We start from the raw sequence: 20,861 nt of genomic DNA on the forward strand, positions 1-20,861 counted from the left end.
ATGTGAAATCTTGAGTAAAAGAATGATTTTGTTCTAGGGAAAGTTTCATGCCTCTTGCAGTGAGAATGTACAAATAAATAAATAGCAATAAAGCTGACTAAAGACTTAGCAACTATTGCTTTCAGTAAGGGAAGAAGGTTCCTCTGAACATTTAAAGTCATAATTCAAAACCTTGTAAACTATATCTAAACATACTCTTCATATACATACATATGTACACACACCCATACCACAGTGACACATTGTACAAATTTGTATTTTCCTTTCCCCAGGTATGTGGATTAAAATAAAACCAAGTACTAAGTTATGTCTAAATGTCAGGCTGCTTTAACATGTGCGTATGCAGGTATGAATTCTTAACTGGCCAGGGGCTGAGTGAGTCTGTCCTAGTAGTGCACGACTCAAAACCACCTCCCCGCCTCACCTCTGAATGGTGCAACAGGCTCCAAGCTACCACTGTGATCGCTAGACACAGATTGCCAGGGAGAAATGGTGGACAAAGAGATGTGAAACACTGCAATATGAAATACTTACCTGGAACGATGACTGACACATTTTGTCTCTTAAGTTTCAGATTTATGATTATTTTCTTCTAGTTTTTTGTTTTCTTCTATATTTCCAAGATCTTTGTCTACATGTTTTGATGCTGTCCTATAACGAAAAAATACGGTCACCTTTGCATGTCTGCAGCATTTTGTTCCATCCTCATATTAATGACACTGTCTCCTCCCTTCTCAGAAAAACAGAAAACTCGTACATTTCTGTTCTGAGCAGAGCAATAGGCTTGCATATGTTTGTAAATAAGCCAATAACACCAGTTCCCGCACTGGCGTTAGTACCACAGGAAGTGTTGCAGTAGGGCTCTGTATGTTTGATTTACTTCTTGAGGAATTCGTAATTATTCTGAGCCAGCAGACATTTAGTAAGGTTAAACCAGTTGTACAGACCCATGTTGCTTAACAAATTAGTTGTGTAGCTTGTTTCAATAAACAAGAGTTTGCTTTAAGGCGTACTAAAACATTACAAGTGTGGCTAAGATATCTTGATCAACATAGCAACCTTTTATGTACTTGTAGTAATTGACTTTCAGAGCCCCTGCCAAACGGAAGCTCTTTAAATGTGAAGAAATTAACAAAAATTCTGGCAATACTGGAAAAAAAAAAAATCCCACTCTGACTTCTAGATCTGTGCTAGCTATGACTGACAAGCTTTGGGTAAAGAAGGGACTGCGTAAATGTTTGAGTGGGGCAAAAAGAGGTATGACTCATTTAAAACAGCAGGTCTTCCTTAATGCAAATAGTGGAGATGAATTAATGAGTTAAGTGCTTAGTTTAGCTTAGCACAATAAAACCACTAAGCCATTCATTTAATATGAGAGAAGCCTCACTGTCTGCCAAGGTGAAAGATTCCTGCAGTGCTGCGATAACATTTTGAAGGCCGCAATTTTTAAAATGTAAATGGGCAAGTGTGTTTGAGTGGGACAAAGTAAATCCCTTGTGTCAAAGCAGATTATCCTATACGCATTTTCTCTATGGATAATTTGTTTCCCCTACAGAAAAGTAACATCTGTTGTGACAGATTCATGCATATGCTCACCCTTGCTTCAGGGTAAAGACCTGTAGTGACACTGACTTGCAAAATACAATGAAGACACAGGTTAGCAAGATAGTGGGACATGTCACGCTGACACCATGCAGGTATGTACCTCCCCAAACTGCTGATCCGAGTTTTTGCTAGTGGAGTGTTCCTGTGCACATCCTCCATCTGAGCAAAGGCCGCTAGCAGTGGCTAAGCACTACGTGTGCCCTGAGCTGAAGTAGCCTTGAACGGTACTGTGAAGGGACTGCAGTTCACACCCTGTCTCAGAAGAGCTTCTGATGGGGTGCAAACGCACCTAACTTTCAACACCTCTGCGAGCGCTGCTGAAATGCTGCTCTCTGGGCTGGGGAGCAGCGTTTGAGCTGGAGTGCCAGGGGGGGCATGGGATTCTGGGCCCAACATGCCACAGATTACACTGAATGGGACCATTCTAAAATCTTTTTGGTTTTAGAGTAGGTTACTTCCTGAGTAGCTGTAATTTGTAATGCTTCAAAGCTGCATTTACCTTTCATTATTGGTTTTAGAGTGCCTCTGTTATGTTTGTGTGGCTGACAGGAATGTATCTCTGATGAGAACCCACTTACTGCAAAGATCTTAACTACTGCTTATCGCAGGCAAATTTAATTTTTAAAATGCTGAGATTGTATCACAAAGTCACTTGTTCTACAGAGGCGCATTTCTTTGTGCAGTAACTTTCTACTTTCTTCTGGTATTCAAAACCTGAAACACGTGATATGCATAGAAGGAAAAGATGTGAGACGCAATGAAGAAGAAAATTCAGTGCTTTGGTAGAGAGTGACTTTCTGTGATCTTACTAACCTTTCACAAATCTCTTTAATCCTAGTAAAAAAGAAACAACCCCCCAAACAAATAAATCCCCTAAGAACTAACCCCCCCTTTTTTTTTTAAAATTAAAAAAATGTTTGGTTTAGAGCACAGGATTTGGCTTGTCATGTGGCTAATGAGTCTTTTTCCATAAATATATATTACAAAACTGGAGACAGTAGGGGAACTGATGAAAAGCTGAAAGAATCTGGACTTGGGCAATTACCTGAGTTGGAGACGAGAAAGCAGTATTGTGCACGTCTGCCCTCATATAACCGCTTATGTCTGCTCCTGGTGACAAGAGAGTGGACTGGATAGACTATCGGCATGGCTCAGTGTGATCTTTTTTTGGCCTCTTATCAAGAGTTTTACAGTGCCCAAAGCAAGACTGAATCTTGCATGACTTGACACTTAACAATGGAGGGAACTGTAACTAGCGTTGCTGGTCTGATTAGATTAAAATTATTCAGTGACTAAACCTGGGAGATTCTGCAATGCGATCAGGTTCTGATTTTAAAGTGTTCTATTTTAGTTTTGCATTCAGTGAAATTGTTCCCCTTGCTAAATGTCACTTCTATTTTCCTAAAGCCAAAATGGGTGAAAATGGGAGATTTCAAAGGCAGCACTCCGACTCGGAAAGAGGCAGGCGATCCAGAACTCTTTTGGAAGATGGTATACACTGCTTGCTTGAAATGAGAGCAGCAGCAATTTTTCATGTCTGACAATCAGTTGGATTTAGATTCTCGGTGCCCGAGACTGAAATACAGCAGTTTAATTCCGGTGGTTCAGGGATCTTGCTGACTTTTTTTTTTTTTTTTTTTGGTTCCCCAAATACTGGTATCTAGTCAGATTCACCACCTCAGCACAAGCAATACTGCTGCCTTTTTTAGTGCTATCCAAATAGTGTTATTCAGAGATAGAAGAGTAATTTTGCAATGAGCTGCAGCAGTGTGATCCATTGGCAGTGCTCTGCCAACAGCAGAGGAATAGCCAACCCTGGCGTGGCACCAATCCTCAGGGCTCGACAGACGTGGCCTGGGTTTCTAACAGAGAAATGGCTCAAAACATGGTTTCTGTCGCTTCCTGAGATGACTTCAGGCACAGGACAAATGGTCTTTTGCCAGCTTAACATTCAGTAACAGTCGTTTCTTACTTTTTTTGTGCATTAACTCCTGTCAGCTTGCTCCATTTCCAACTCAAGAGCGACTTCCTAATGATAACTGAGCAGCTGGACAACACGGTCCGAATGGACAGAAACATTCACAAGGATTTGCCAAAAAGGGCAAGACAGCCCACTTTGCCCAGGCCATCTCACACACTTTAACGTTTTCTACAGCTCCACAAAAAGAGCCTGCACCTTAGCATGCTCTGGCCACATTGTTCTGAAGTGTGAGAAAGTGTTTGTATGAATATAAGTTTACTTACATCTCTAAACTGTTGTGGTGTTGGTTTTTTTTTTTTAATTCATTCGCAAAACTTGGATCATTCTGAGCTCTTGCTAAAATTATGACTCATATTTTACATTTATCTATGGTTGCTCTTCAGGAAGATCATTATCCTCAGGGAATCCTAATCAAAATATCTCTGCAAGAGTACCAAAGTGAGGTTCTTAATTTTGTTTGGAGAGTTTGTTTGTGCACTGAGGGGCCATTATTTTCATGGATTTTGTTTAGATACTGTTCATAGCATTGTTTTTAATATAAAGACCATTTTCCATCTCAATTGTTTTGCCTGCTGTAAATACAGACTGCATATTGATGACCCAGAAATTGCTCTTGGGTTTTAATTTCTGATTTCTGATTTCTTTTAATCTCACAAATCTAGGCCTCGCCCCCAACATGGTTTAAGGAAGATCTGCAGTGCTCTTTGTCCTTGTTACCCAACCTAGTGATAATGATGGGTAAGAGAATACACATTGGTGTAGTTCTGTGTGTTGGAGCAAGAGCCATGAATGTCATTAAAGCCTGTATTTCTTTTGAAAGGCATGTTAGACACTCCACTGCACGGTTGCAAAAGATTTTCTAGGAGCTAATGGTTTTATACATCCAAGCCTGGACTATCTGCAATCTCTTTCTATTTACCCCAATCTTGCCTTCCACTTCCTCCAATTATTTTCAAATGTCCATCAGTTGGAAAAAAGGCAGAGATATTAGAAAAATATTCCAGTCATCAAGAAATGAGTGACCATTTTTTAATTTGTGCCACTTTTACAGAAGATTTGTAACATGAACTGACACTTTCAGAGATGTTTGTAACTGTCCTTTCTCTGGAAGGGAATTGCATGAAGAACAACACAAATGCTGAGTCTCGTTCAAATTATAAAGTGAGTTTCCTACATATTTGGCCTGCCCCGTTTGGATTCATATGCTTATTTCCTATTAAGTATCAACCAGACAAGAAGAATTGTCATGCTTCCGAGCATTCAGTTTTAGAGATACCAGTAACATTCTTGATTACTGTGACTTAAGAAGAATTTCAAGAGTTTGGTGTGCTCTGAGTATGAACCACCTTAAGACTGCTGCTGTGCTTCAGTTTGCCCAGCTGAATTTTCTATCACTGCATTTTAAACCACTTTATCCTTGACCTAGCCTCATGTGATTTGAGATTTGTGCACCTGCAAACCCAAGGAGCAAAAGTGCGACAAAGGTCCAATCTACATGCAAAACTTCCACGCCTAGAGAACAAGGATAGAGGGTGCTGGGTGCATTATTTTCTTTCTAAATCTTTTATTTCTACTGTACTCTCAGCTGTTTCTGGCAAGGTGAAAACTTCACATATGAAGGATTTACTGAAGACGAGTGTCCTAGAATCACTCAACGGAGGTCTTACAGAAGAATTTTAGAAAGATTCTGAAGTTCTAAGTCATATTCTGTTTGGTGCAAATTAGTTTAAAATATCCTTTTTGGAAAAAGGAGAAATCTTGTAGAAAACAAGGTTTTGGCCTTCTGCTCAGATGAAGGAGAAACATGGCATGCTGGGGTAGGCAGCCTCAACTCTTTATTCAAGAGGAGGCTGCTTGCAGGATGTGATATACAGATGAGTCCCTGATTTATGGGATAATATTCATAGCGAAAAGAATATGTGGCAATAATCAGCTTTTGTATCAAGTGGAGCTGAGGCAGTGAATAACTATATAAGTGATTTATTGTGAATATATTCCAAGGCTACAAGTATAATTCCTACTTAGTGTGGATGACAAGACAATAGAAGATTATACAAACCACAACACCAATAATGAAAAAAAGTAATGTTTTTCTTGCCTCGGCAGACTTGGAAAGTTCTGTGCTGCTGCCTTCTCACACTTTCCTTTGGCGTCACTTTGGGGATAGAGATTAGGTGAGTTACTGTTCAAGGGCGGGTTCAAAAAATAACTACTAACTGTTGGCCTGTATGGAGATGGAGGGGTTGTGATCAGACACAGGTTGTGTCTAAAGGTGTAAGCTGCTTTTTGCAAGGTCTACTTCGATTTCTAGGCTATAAATTGTAATGAAAACTGTCAGAATAGGTACTGACATTGTGTGCTCTTGCAAGTATTGCGTGCAGAAAGCAGGGAGGATAACAACAGATCAACTTAAATATATGCCGATAACAGGAGATTGTCAGTGATGATGCATCAATTAGGGGTTTCAGAGGCCAGCAACCATGTATCAAACGTGGAGACTATTATTTAACTATAAAAGGATTTTTATTTTTTTCCCAGTGAACCTGTCTAATCAATTCTAGCTCTGATTTTTACTCTAAGCTTGAAGAGAAGTTGAACACGAGGAAAAGAAGTGTTGTCCGTTTAGAATATGCTGTATCCTATCATTGAAGCTGAAAAATTTATCTTAAGTCATAAACTCATCTCAGCAAAGGACATGCTATATTCTATGATTCTTGTTAGCTCTCCCCACACTACGTAATGGTACAAGAAAAGATACTTTACCTTCTCTGTCCTCCTTGTACCCAAACCACCTCTCCAAAAAACCCAAACCAGTGAACCAGTTTCATGACTTCAAATTCTCATATTCAAAAAAGGAAAGACAAAAGAAAATTATTCTGGACATTACTACGCTAGTAGCAAAGTGTGAGAGGAGGAGCTCAATGTTATTATTACTTTTTAATTTCTACCCAAAAATTTTTTTTTTCCTGTATAATATCTGAATGTGGTTCTGTGCTTGGGTAATTTATAGCAATTCTTTATTTGAAAAACTTCCAAAACCTGCTCAGTTACGGCTGGAGTAAAATCCCTATGCATTATCTAAAAAAAAAAAAGAGTATTTTCAAGCAGATGGAGAATTCCTTGTTGTGCTTTCACATGAATGAAAACACATTTGCTCATAGTAAAATCCCACTGGTATATTTTAGATCTCATTTGATCTATTTTTAATGAAAGGTCATAGAAAGAACGACTGAACTTTAAGATTGCTTCTATACCTCTACTGATTTGTGTATGTTATGCATTAAGTACCTTAATCTTCCCTGTTAAGAAGCAGCTGTACAGAACCTTCAGAGAGCAAGCTTGCCCTCAGTTCTCCCTGGAGACAGACGTATGGGGATAAGGCCAAATAGCATACAGCCATGGCCATCTTTAAAAGGATGGAGAAACATGGTTACTTTTTGAGATCATCCAGTTTATTTCTCTAAAGTGAGCCTGTGTGGTAACAAAGAAACTTGAAAGCAAGCAGGCCTCACTGGTAAATCCTGTTCTATGCCTAGGATGGCTACAACATATTGATTTGGATGACAGCTTCCAAATTTTCAGCAACACAAGGTCTATCTTTACTAACTTTACTTCAGAGATCTCTAAGTATATATGAACAAATTAATTAAGGATCTCTCTTCTCCCTGAGATGGTTTAGACTTATTCTGTAATTTTTTTTTCCATTTTTAAAGCAAATGAACTACCCAAGTCCTAGATGAGGACAGTTTCTAGTACCATAAAGCCACACAGATGTAACATTCCACAATTAAGTAGCAGGTACTGTATTTAAATGCAAGAATTGTCACAGACTTGGCTGTCAGGAAAGAGAACCTCATTACAGGTGATGATCTATGAAAAGTCTTAGAACCCCACTTCCGGGACATGAGTCCTGTTAAGCACCAGGACAAGCCCATCAGAGGTACAAGTTTCCCTTCTCTATTAAACACACTTACTATAACAACTTTTCCCCACTCAAACTACTGGAATGCTGCAGGAAGGAAAACAGGTAGACATACATTTCTGCTTATTGTTACTCTCATTTCAATTTAGTATCAAGTTTTCCATAAATTCTTACTTTGATTTCTTCACATAGAGCCAGTAGACAACACCTGCAACCAGAGCAGCCAGCAGAAGACCGACTACAATCCCCACTATTAGCTTTGCCTGGTCATTAACCTTTTCGCTATTGTCATCTGAAGCAAAGAAGAAAAGTTAATGAGATGACCTATGATGAAGTAAAGCATTACACTGTTTCCAAAGAATTTCCATCAAAAACACGAAAAGCGGTCAGAAAGTCAAAATTAAAAAAAAAAAAAGTAGGCATTGTTCTTAAACACATTTAAAACTCCACGAAAGTCACATTCTTTGTCACTCATGGCACCAGCTATTTCAAATCAAGCCCAACTTTAAGGGACTGTGGAAATTTGTTCAGTGACACTACATAGGACTTGAACTGAGACAATCAACAGAAAGGATTATGGAGACAGGAAACCATACATACCATTTCTATCCTCTGGCTCATCATATTCTGGAATACTTACTGAAATGAAAAATTTTAAAATTAAATTAAAGACAAAATGTGTTATACCTGAACATCACCTTTAAGCGCCTATTTACAGCAATGACAGAAACACTACCATTAATGCAGTGTTTGCCAAACAACAAGGTAATTAATCTTATCTTTAAGCAGAAGTTTTTTCTTTCTAACTATAATATAACCAATTGAAGAATCTTATTCACAATCTGTAATATTAATCTCAGAAATATTTCTGACTGAGTACTTCTGTGCTACCCTTCCACAAACTGTAGCTTCTCAGCAGCTTTCATTGAAAAGTGACATTTGATTAAAGACCAGTATGGCTGATTTCTGTTCTGCGTCAAGTCATACCAGTAATAATAAACTGGAATTTGGGGACTAAAAGATGATGTTAATTTAGTAATAAATAAAGACTTTTGTCTCATAAATAATCTATTATTTTGCAATATTTTTGTACTATTATGTTGTAATATTATTTTCTAATATTATTTACTTTTGTAAATAATATACTGCATACATGAGACAGCCAGCCGAGAAAGTCATGAAGACTAAGTGACTTCATCCAGAAATCAATAAATTTTATGTGCTAGCGATCCAGAGTGGATTTACAATTGCTTGACTTTAAGGTTCTTGACTTTAAGGTTAAATATCTTGGTATCAACATTACTGTGCAGACCTACCCCTCATATGGGTGTGAAGTGTGCGTACTTTATGTGAAAACAGAACTTTAAGAAAATGGCCTTTAGAAGACACTCACTAGCAGAGACGTTCAGGGAGGTCACAGTCCTTTCTAGCTGATTTTCTGCAATGCAAGTTAAAGTCACATTTTCCTCAGGAGCAATTACAATTTTACTGGAAAATTTTCCATTAACGTATTTGGTCTCCTCTGTCTGAAAAGGTAAAAAATGAAGATTAGTATCCTTGAAAAATGAAAAGAACAATACATGCATTACCTGTACTACACATTGAAAATGTTCAGAGGGAAATAACTTTCAATTAATATTTCCATTTTCCAAACAGCAGCAATAGAAGTAACACATTATTTTATTAAACGGTAACGTGAATATTTGCAAGAAAACACCTTGGCCAAGATATTCAGTTATAGCCACATTTTGTACAGCGTGCACTGCAAGACCACTGATAAAGAGGCATTTTTGAGAACGCTAACCACATTCTGTATTTGCTTTTGTTTCTTTCGAGTATTTTAAAAATATTACTGGTGACAAAATCCTTAAAGAAAAACCTCAAAACAAACTCCTAAGATCTTGTTTCTTTCCATCTTGATGTTTTTCATTTATTTCTTTATAAGGAAAATAATCACTGTAAGTTTTCCACTTTCTAGCTCTCCAAGTTGTTTCCACACTAAGCATTATATTGCCAAGCTACATGTATTTAGTTGTACCTGCAGTATCCGTACTGTAATAGTGATGTGAAGTTGTTCCTTAAATTTGCTTACATCATTCTTAGATTAATGCATTGTCCAGAGAAAATTATTTCTAATCATTTATATGGCTTCAACACAATTCCTACCCTACAGCTTCAAGTAAATGGACAAATTTTGACAGCTATACATAATTTCTGTAGCACTAAAGCAAAACCTAATGGAGTAATGACATCTACAGGAGCGCTGTGCCCTGTACTCCAGTCCCTGACTGCTTGTATAAATGTCTCATTTATTTTTCCTGCTAAGGCAAAATGTGGCAATGCTTTGCATGTGATTTGGTAATCAATATGAAAATACTTCAGTTTGCTTATTTTCCAGGTATTTTTCCTGCTGTATATGGATACTCCTTATTTTTCCCCCAGGATGACTGCATTATGGTTCTGTTTCCAGTGAGAAATAACAGATATAACTATAAAAAATCAACTATAAAAATCAGGATAAAAACTGCAAAGCCCATAAGGAACTATATTGACTGTATTTTCTGACTCGTACTTGCCACATTTCATTACATTTCACACAGTTAATGCCCATATCAATTCCCCATTCGCTTTCTAATGTAAGTTCTATAGTTCCATCATTATTTGTAAATTCTTTATGCAATGGCAAAATCACCACATTACCCAGATAAAACGACTAAGTACCTTCACTTAAAAATGCATATTTCATTTGTAACCTTTTATTTTTCTTTCCAGCTTTGGCTTGTAGCCAGCAGATCATCTGTGCCTTCACCTGCTCTATTCAGAAGACCTTTATCATCAGAAATCATCCATGTAAGTACCATGTAGGTACAGCTACCACTTAACCTTCTCTTAGATAAATGAAAAAGATTTAGCTTCTTCAATCTCACTACCTGGAAAGTATTCCTCGATTTTAAATCGCGCTTGCTATGCACTATCTTTTGGTGAATAAAGTAGTAAGAAAGATACTTGCTTTATTTATGATGCTTCCACTACCAGTAACTGTCCATTGCACTGCTGGTTTGGGGAAACCTTCCACATGGCAGACAATTGTTTTAGACATTTTATTTGTGTTGGTTTTCTTTGTCATTTTGATTTGAGGTTTTCCTACAAAAAAAATACTACAATTAACCATTTTGTTTGAAAACGACAACTAATATTCATAGCTATCTGCTCCCTTACCTTCCACAATAAGTTTAAGTGTCTTTCTTTTCTTTAACCCTTCGACCTCCTGTAAAGTAGTTTCACAGATGTAGTTTCCAGCATCTTGATACTGAAGACTTGAAAATGATGGACTTGTTTGCATTCTGGTATTGTCCTGATAAAGTAAGAGTTAATCTCTGTGAATTATAACTCAGAAAACATTAACCTCTAAATTACAAATGTAACTACTATCAATAGAATTTTTGACATGCTTTGGTAGATTAGAACCTTCTCTTAAAATGTTCTCCCATTAAGAACTGACTAATAATTTGAATAGCTGACAGCAACATAACAACATGAAAAGCAAGAACTACTGGAGATCTATAAAAGCCACCTCCCTTCTTGAACAACTTTACTTTCAAATCAAGGCCACCGGTGGCATCAACTATCAGTTCTGAGCTTTTATAGTAGGCTGGCCAAAACCACTAGTGGTACAAACTGTTCGAGATGCAGACAACTATCCTCTAGGCCAGGCTTGAGAGATCAACATACACTACTAAACAACCATCAGGTATCATTAGTTTTATTTTCCAGCAGTACAGGTTTAATTTAAACCCACCATCTATGATAGCTACCTTTTTTACCAGTCACTGAACACCAGTTGCTAACACCCAATCTTTGAACCTGCCTTGCCCTTTTATTACATTCGTTGGAACCAAGACTAACCTTGCCTCTGAGAAAAAAAAATAATGAATCCAAATTCCTCCAAACGGGCTTTCCTTCTTTGAGGGACCTGATTCTTAAAGGGCCTTGTATAGACCATTTCAAAGAAAGTTGTATTTGTGTTACAGTAGGCATTACTTCTCCCCATCTGAAAACGAGCCGATAATTGCAGTAACTGATTTTCAGTCATCAGCTTGAGTCAGGAGCTGTCATTTATCCGTATGTGTAAGATTCATTTTAACAATATTCTTTAAAAAGCCCAATGAACGACTTCCTTCCAAAAAACTGAAGTGGCAGCAGTAATATGAAGAGGCAAACACTCAGATGAAGTGTGAAGTAGATGAATTACTGACCTTTATCCAAAACACAGTTGCATTTCTACTAGAAGAAATCGTACATGACACAGGCAGGGCCTCTCCAATCTGTTTTGTGACTTCTCCACTAGGAGTAAGCTGCAAATCCAAATCTGGGATAGAAAGAACATTTGTCAAAAGTTAATCTTGGAAAGCGTAGCCCATTTCAAAGACTTACCGAGGAAAGAAAATATGACTAATTGCAGTCATTAACTTCAAGGTTTAATTCCTTCAATAAAATCTAAGTCAATTTTACAAGTAAGGGAGAAGAGAGAATATTCTAAAATAGGCATTGCAGAACATTCACATTTTGGCTGTAATTATAGGCTAAAAGGAAAAGCAAAAACTCACTAATCACTAGACAAATGGATATTTTTTCGCCCTGTACTGCTGATAGAATGACAGAGGAGGTACAAGAAGCTAAAGGGGTACTTCACATAGCAGCATGTGCTCTTGAAACGGGAAGCACAGACTGCTGTGAGGGTAGCTTGCCATGGGCCAGCTAGAAATGTATCTTCAGGGGAGGACTTGTGCAGGTGGGAACAGATTAACATAAACACTGAGCGTGGAGGAGAGGATAGGAGCACCACAAGTAACTTGAAGCTGATAAAACAAGCTGATTCTTACCCTCAGCATCTGGAATGATGAGGATGGTCAATACAAAGTGTGTGAGACATGATACTGACTGAAGGGGTGAGGAGTCTGACTTACAGGGTTGGGGGGGGCACATATGAGGCCCTTTTATTTATTTGTTTTCATTTGTAATTTAAAAAGCCGTTTTTGTGTAACTCAGAGTCCAAGCTTTGCCTGACCTGTTTTGGCTCCGTGGAAATTGTAGTCATTTGACACAAAGCAGGGTGAGATCCAGTAACAGAAAAATCAGGAAATACTGCTCTAGATTTTCTTAGTATATGGATTTGGCAGGCTAGTGATTTCCTTTTTTTAAAAAAATCCTACACTGAAAGAAAAGCAGAGTTTGCCAAGCCAAATCTCTGTTTTGCTTCCCCTCTCACGACACCTTGCTTCTAAGCCAAGTTGTCTGGTCGAATGACTATCACAGCTGTGCGCGCACACACACACACTCACACTCTCTCAGATAGCAAACACACGTGATTTCATCACCAACACAGTACTTGCTGGAAAATGACTACAAAACATCCTTGTGGCTTTTAAGCAGAGTTAAAAAAAGCTTGAGGCAAAAATCACAGTTGGTAGAGGAAAGGGAAAACAGTGAGTTTTCCTTAACAAAACAGTGAACTTAGCTACTGGCTTCATTCAGTGGTTGCCGTGGGAACACCATTGTAATTAAAGGCAGAACTTCAGGGAACAACTAGGGTCCATCATGTACTATTCGTCTGCATTATCATCTGAGTTACGATCTGATTGTGATGCCTAGTCAGAGAGGTCGCAAGAACTGTACTTTCATCTGTGCTTGAGTTAAGCAAAGACCTTATTGAAGAGATAAAATGGCATTTTGTTTCTGTGTTCCTATGGGGATTTCTACCCCTTCCTCCCCAAAAATACAATCAAACTAACAAGATTCTGCAGGTCTTATCATTGCTTCCCCAAGAAAAAAAAAAACCTCAGTCAGTGAGCATTTGTAAATATTCAGATGGTGTACGGGCTGTGTTTCTTCTTGCTCTGTTACTCCTGAGCACATACCACCAAGGCAGAGAGGGCTGGTTGAAGAAAAAGCTAAGATTTTTTTTTTTTTTCCCCTCAGGGTGACTTTCCTTTGACATCTACTTAAACCTTTATTCGTTGAAGCAAGATGGCACCTCAAACCCAAGAGCTCAGTGAAGACCGTACAAGAGGGATTCTTCTCACATACGCCACAGGAAGCAGAAACTTATTAAATTTTTGGCCTTTATCTCAGGCAAGACCGACAGTGAGCCCAGAGCAATCCTTCAACCCAGTCTTCCTCCAGGGTAGCATGCCTGTGCCCCCCCGCCCCTCCCCTTTTGTGGTATAACTGAGACTACTATCCCTCTCACACAGTGGTCTTGGTTGCTATAGAAGTTCAGAAAAATTTACAGTGTGCAAGATGAACTGCATAGCTCAGAGCAGTATTTGTAAGATGATTTATGAGACAAGTACAGAATTAAGCTACTGTTTAACATAGGATCCCCGCTAGGAATTCTACATAGAGCAATTTGGTCTGGATTAATATTCTGCCAGTTTATCTGTAGGGTCCACAAAGAAATGTGATGTAGCTACTTTTACCTCTCAACTTCTATGCTCCATTAGTAAATAATCTCTTCTTGGTACAGAAGTATGAGGGAGAAAATATTTCTTGCACACAGAAGACTGTCAAAATTAATTTTCCTTGCCATTGAAAGAAAAACTTTGTTGCAAGAATTTTCCATACATTTCCTGTTTGGCTTTGAAACGTTCTTCATAAACAAACTTCTCATCAGGCACCATTTTCAATATATGCTAGCTCTAAATGTGGTCTCACTTGAAGCCTTGCATTGATTTCAGTGCTGTCTTTGCATACCAAGTAGCACAGAGAAGAGACAAAGAGTGCATTCTGCATGTATTACCACATCATGTGAGAGAGGTATGGAATTAATGTGGGGAAGATTGGAGCAGACATTTCAGTTTTGAAACTCTATTGAACATTTAGGACAGGACCCCAGCATTTAAAGGAGGCCTCTGATGGAATACCATGCCTTGAATGGGAAAACTATGCATAGCACTTGCCTGTAGTCTGAACTCCCGAAACATACTAACAGACAACCAAAAATTTCTCCTAGTATACTGAGAATAGACTTTTTTTCCATGAGACATTCAAAAGGTGAATTCCCCTGTATTTTCAATGAGTCTGTAGCACAAGAAAAGACTGTTTAAAAATACCTATGGAGAAACACAAGTGCTAAATTTCTAAAACCTGTAATTTACTGGAAGGTTTGCAAACCTATCTCCCCAGAAACACATTTTAGCAGAACGGAAAGCATCACTAAGAGGAAGTTCCACAGCCACACCAACCATACCAGGTTTTACGTGCAGAAACAATTACACCAAGAGATAAAGAAAAGGGACTGTGGGTTGAAACAGTCACCTACTTCTTCACAGCTGAGGGAAGGTACACCCATCATCTACTGCTAGGTGCTTACCTTGCCTTGCACAGGGTGTGCTTCTATAGTAGTTTAAGTGGTTGTAATAAGGTTTTGCCCCAGACGCCTCCCTTTTCCTCCTGGCCTCTGCCAGTTTTGCTCATCTGAACCTGGGCAAACTCACTCGAGGAACAAAGCTAGCAGAAAATTAACAACCTAGTGTAAAAGATCTAAACCTACCACATAAATCCTGTTCTGTCACTCCCTCTGTTGAGGGACAAATCACTCCGATCTCAAGCACTCATTTCTGCCTGACTCTAAACTGGGACCTTGCTGCACAGATCCTACACCTGCTCCGAGGGGCAAGCACTCACGTTGTCCAGTTTGTCCCTTATGTTCTGTGGGTAAGGAACAGACCCTTTCTCCCCCCTCAATTTGCGTTACATATAAAGTATTTCCCTAAACATTATGGGTAACTCAGATGCTCTAATGCCAATTTTCAGCTTTCTGTGAACCTCAAAAATGATTTTCACCTTGGGAAAAAAAAAGCTTGGTGTTGAGCCAGAATATTGTGGTACAAAAATACTTAAGGGTTATAATGTGCTAACCTATTTTCACACCAGCAAGAAGCTTTCCCTACCTAGACACTGAAAGGAACCAGTGTAAATATAATGCTCAATAAAATCTGTTTGGGAAAAAAGCACTATAGTTAAAATGTAACAAATTACTATCAACACTTTCACAGATTTAAACTAAAATTATAATATAGCTTGGGTTTTTTTTTTTTGAAGTGAAAATTAAAAAAATCTGAAGTGTCAAAATCGGATATGAAGAAACGAAAAGACCTGACTCCAAATGAAGGCATTTTCAGTGTAATGGCACAGACAGGAGTATTCATCGATAGGTGAAAAGGTAAGCGATAAAGCAAAAGAGGGAGTAAAAAGTAGGATTTGATAGGTGTCCATAAGTATTATTTGAAGGACAAAAACCACCATAGAGGCATAAAAAAATTCTGAAGATCTAACATCAAAAATTAAGTACATTAGAAGGAGAAAGCACTAAAAATTGCTGAGCTATTCTGGAAAATTAATATAAAGTAAGAAATTGAAAGATGAAGGAGGATATCATAAAGCTTCTGTGAGTTTTATGACTGTTTCAGAGGAGTTCTCCTCACAAGAAAACATACTGCAGAAATGCTTTAGACCAGCACAAGGCAAGACATCAAAGTAGCTTAAAGACAGGACACGGTCTGGGCATTCCGATTACTCCAGGCCACTGCTCCTCACTTAACCAAAGGCTTTACTGAAGATGGAGGTGTTTAAGAAAAACAAATCAAAACAAAATGAACCCTAAGTGAAGTGAAGCAGTAGGGTACTAGATTGTACCTATGAGTTCTGAGTAGCTGCACTAGTTGCCAACCCTGGAAAGACTTCTGTCAAGAAAATACATGCCCCTCTCGTGTAGTAAAGCTCGTCTGACATGCAGACAAAACAGCAGAGAAAAGAAAACTGGCTTGTTATAAATAACTTGGAGCTGAGGAAGCCATTCCTTTGTGTAACTATTTATGGAAGTACAAGTAGACAGGCAATCCACTTGGAGTAAAATAAAAGGGTCAATTATAACACAGCAAACTACCAGTAAGCCACCTTTGATATTGGGCAGCTTGTGTCAGTAGTACGGAGCCCTCTTCAGATGTGACACACCATGACTCTTGGCAAAGAGAAGGGGCAGCTAGGAAAACAGCAGGTGACCTTATTAAACGCAAAATATTTATTAAATGGAATAGTGTAATTATTCATGTACAGGTATATTCTGCATGCATTGTACCTCTTCCAAAAAAAAAAAAATCAAAACCAACTATGCAAACATGAAGTTTCTTTTTATGTAAAGTATAACTACCGTGGAAGCCTTTAAACTTTGTTACCAATCATGTCCCTCTGAACCTGTAAAGGTATTTATGCTACTGGGAATGCTACAGACAATCAACATTTTTAAGGGAAACCTCGTACCATTAGCCTGAGTCTCTTTTCACAGCCTGTGATAGTACAGGAAAGTTTGAAAGAGTTCTTGCTCTTGTTTTCTCACATAAAGAGACAAAGAGCTACCATTCCTTCAATGGTTCAACCAGTTCAATGGCTGCTTTTAAACTGTTGCTGATAAAGTTTGAGTATCCAACCAAAGAAACCTCAGCTGTCATGGAGCTCTCATGATTCTGGGAAAAATGAAAAAAGCAACTTGTCCTATGTGAACATAATGAATTCCTAAGTCTCTTCTCCAACTCCTTACACGTTAACCTCATTGAGGCAAGATGAAAGGATATCAGACTAATGTGAATTTGACCATGAAGAATGACCTTCAGTGATACCAGTAGGTGTGTTTGAGTACATTCACCACAGCTGGAGGAGAATAATTTGCCATATATATGTTCACAAGTGAAACATAAAATCCAGAATTTTCACTGTATGTGGCAGTGCAATAACATCATATACTAGTCAAAGGTTACATACGAGAAAGTTGAGGTTTCCAAACAGAAATACACTAGGAAAAAAAACAATTACCTGACACTACTTCAAACCCACTACCATCATTCAGTTCTCCTGGAGGTTAACTGGACTAATCTACCTAAGTAAAGCAGAGACCATCCCAGAAAGTCCAAGACAGGTTTGTATCCTTACTAGGAGTGCAAAATGCAACAACTTACAGTGTACAGTGATGGTGGTAGAGTCCATCATGCTTTTGTCAGTCAGAGAGCACTTGTATTCTCCTGTTGCATTTCGTCTCACATCTATCATTACGTAAGTATCTGAGCTTCTTATACCTTCTGTTTCTCCCTGTGGATGGGAAACAAAGTATTTATTGAATATGGGCCTGCTAAAAAACATTAATTTTTGTTCAGGATTTCTTTTATCATAAGGATGGTGAAATACTCCAAAATATGTATAGACGTAGCATCACTGAAGTGTAGTTACATATTAATAATACTAAGGTTTATTTCCTGAATGACACCATAGTTTCAAAAAACACCTAAAATTAAAGAGCTTACTCTCTTAATTGAATAACTTATTTTAAGAGAACAAAATTTCAAAGTTCAGCATAAAGAAAAAGGGGAGAAAACAAAAGACTGCAACAGTCTACAAACAAAGAAAAGTTGCAGAAATCACAACAGCAACTCATATTGTTTTTCTAAACCTGCATCTGAAATAATAGTTTATTTTTAGGAAAAATAATGAATTGAGGTGTACTGCATTACAGATTTTTAAACAGCACAAGCCAACCTTGCTCTAGCCACATCATGGTATGGAGCCCATCAGGGTATACACTACCTTATCTGCAGTTATCTACCAAAACCGGTGTTTTGAATTAAGACAGCAAGTGTTGCTTCCTGGCTGTCCAGTTCCCCAGTTTCCCCCTGATTACAACTGACTGACTTAGATCAGCTTTGAAAGACGCACAGAATGAAACCCTAATTCATATCTCTGAATCCAGAAAGAGATTTACGATGCCTGCAAGTCTTGCAAAGAAATCTCAGATTCCAGCTCTCCTTGAGAGAAGGAACTAGTAGCAGGGAGACTGAAGATAAGACAAACTTGGGTGTTTAGATCACTCACTGTAATAGTAGACCAAGGAGAGATACCATACACTTTTCCCCTGGCATATAGTGAGGTCCTAGGATGACTCACTGAATCTAAATAGCTTTCTGAGATAAGAGAACTTCAGCTCCCAGTTTCCCTTGTTGCTCTTCAGCAATTCAAACATGCCAGGAGTCCAGGTAGATGAGTATGTTCAAAAGGTGACATGCGGTTTTTGAAATACCTGAAAGCATGCCACTGCTTTTGGCCTCTCAAGATCAGCTCTGCTCACTACTGCTTTAGGAACAAAAAACTGGAGAGAAGGAGGACATGGGAAGCAGGACTAGGAATCTTAGAATATAAAGCCACAGCTGTCTCTGGATTTCACCAATACAAGAAGATTAATGGTAACAAAGCCTCTATTTTTCTCAATCTGCATCTTATTCATTTGACAGATTTGTTCTACACTTTCTCCTGTGCTGTCACACTTGTTCTTTTTCGTGGTGCTATGCCACCCAACAATTAATTAAAGAAAAAAAAAAAAAAAAAAAAAAAAATCACACAGAGATTCATCTGTGAAAGTCCAAAAAATAGCTGAATTAATTTCCTGTACTGTCACTGCTGGATCTTTGTCTGTTATGACAACAGCCAAGATGTTTTCATTCACGATGCTAAACCGCCTTAAGTCAAAACTGCTTGTTATAAAAATATTTGACGATGGGAAATGAAGCCTAGCAATGAAGCCCAAAAAACTTCAGGTGGGGTGGGGGAAAGGAGAATTTTTTTCAAAACATTTTGCCGACTCAAGTAAGGCATTCTCAGAGTCTGATGTAATGGCTGATGTTTTTGTTGCATCAAACTCCTTCCTTCATGTGTTATAAAATCACTTATACACTGACATGTAGCAATGTCTGTAGGAAGGGATGATACACAGTATTTCACTACACAGGGACAGCGAGGCAGGACTTACTGGAATGTAAAACAGGAACTCCTGCGGAGGAGGGTTGCCATTTCCTGAGCACTTCAGAGTGATGTTATCGCCTTCTTTAATGGTACTACTTTGTGGCAGCACTTGAATAGTCACCTTCTCTGTTGGATCTGCAAAAATAATGTACACATTTAATAGCTTCTGCAAAAAAAACCACACAGTAACACTATGCATACAATATTCATGGCCAAAGAGTATGGAATTTTCTCATCAAGCAGGTGAAGGTATTTACATATGTAGATCTTTTTATCAAAGAACTGAAGTTAATCATACTTTCTACATTTTTGCCAATGAAGCAAAGAAGCCATATGATATAAAATTAATTTTTCTTCACCAAAATACCTGTAACTGAAACAGCAGTGATTACAACCACATCATGTGCTTAAAAGAAAAAAGCCCTGATCAGTATGAACAGTTTCATGGTGTGACTTCATTATAAGGGATTAACTTGTCCTCTGTGAAGCTCACTGTTTGGAGGACTGCAGCAATCAGAAAAACAACTGAAGCTCTCAACGCCGTGCGTTAGTACTAGATAATAGCTTTCTTGCATTAAAAAGAAAGAAATATGAACTAAGCGACCATGTTTAGCCTATTCTATATGCTGATCACTACAGGCTTTCAGGAAGATGAATTTGGTGAACATAATAGGACCCTTAACATTGTCAACAGAACTGTAAATGTAACATACTTCTGTCATGTTCAGTGAAGTTGAACTATAACTTACATTTTACTTCCATAATTTTTTTAAGGCAAAGACAGAGTATACTTTAATAGATGCTATTCTTTCTAAGTAGAAGCCTAAATATAATGTTTCAAAACCAAAGTAAATTGAACAAAATGAAAGGAAATAATATGGGCACGTAACTCCCACTGTTTTAATTTCAATGAATAAATAAAATTCCACCAAAGATGCCAGTCCTGCATTAAGACACAGTACAGTGCACCTTATTAGACACTAAAAAAAAAAATCTACACAGCAGAGAAACCCTTGCCTGACAGCTGATTTTGTGTGTTTATTGAAGCGTGTGCTCTACAGGCCTTCTGACCCTTAAGGCATTCATCATATCTGTCTTCTGCTATGGCATTTCTCAATAACGGGAGCTGCATTCTGCTGTGGCCTCTTGATGACTGAGAGCCCTAACACTGCATCTCACTCCTCCTCGTAGGAAGAGGGGTACCGGGCTTCAACAAGGCACATCCTCCCTCCTTCAGATGCAGTAGCCTCAGCTCCCTTCCACGGCCAAACAGCTTCCACCTCAGCACCTTCAAAGCTGAAGCATAACTTTGCCTGCTCAGGAAAGGGAAGTCCAGCATCGCTGCTGGTTTGGAATATAACAGATGCAATTAAGTAGCTGGCCAGGAATCACATGCACGCCTTTGGGCCCCTGCTGGGCCAAAAAAATCCAGTTTCAAGGGCTGTCTGGTGAGCTAGTCCGCTGCAGAAACTTGTTTTGCCTTCTGTCAACTTTATGTGAAGGTGACCA

General features: G+C 38.4%; 1 protein-coding gene across 1 annotated transcript in view; it reads right to left on the minus strand.

Moving 5' to 3' along the window:
- Positions 1-563: 563 nt before the first annotated feature.
- Positions 564-20,861, minus strand: part of ALCAM (activated leukocyte cell adhesion molecule) — a 120,949-nt gene continuing 100,651 nt past the window's right edge. Inside the window, exons 8-17 of the mRNA XM_086460477.1 lie at positions 19,360-19,487; positions 17,522-17,651; positions 11,765-11,877; positions 10,728-10,863; positions 10,519-10,652; positions 8,902-9,034; positions 8,109-8,147; positions 7,683-7,800; positions 5,685-5,741; positions 564-651 (exon numbers count right to left, since the gene is read on the minus strand). Of these exons, the coding sequence (XP_086316603.1) occupies positions 564-651; positions 5,685-5,741; positions 7,683-7,800; positions 8,109-8,147; positions 8,902-9,034; positions 10,519-10,652; positions 10,728-10,863; positions 11,765-11,877; positions 17,522-17,651; positions 19,360-19,487 (1,076 nt within the window). The remainder of the gene's footprint in view (positions 652-5,684; positions 5,742-7,682; positions 7,801-8,108; positions 8,148-8,901; positions 9,035-10,518; positions 10,653-10,727; positions 10,864-11,764; positions 11,878-17,521; positions 17,652-19,359; positions 19,488-20,861) is intronic.

Source organism: Leptosomus discolor, chromosome 1, assembly GCF_034619465.1.
Source record: "Leptosomus discolor isolate bLepDis1 chromosome 1, bLepDis1.hap2, whole genome shotgun sequence".
NCBI lineage: Eukaryota > Metazoa > Chordata > Aves > Leptosomiformes > Leptosomidae > Leptosomus > Leptosomus discolor.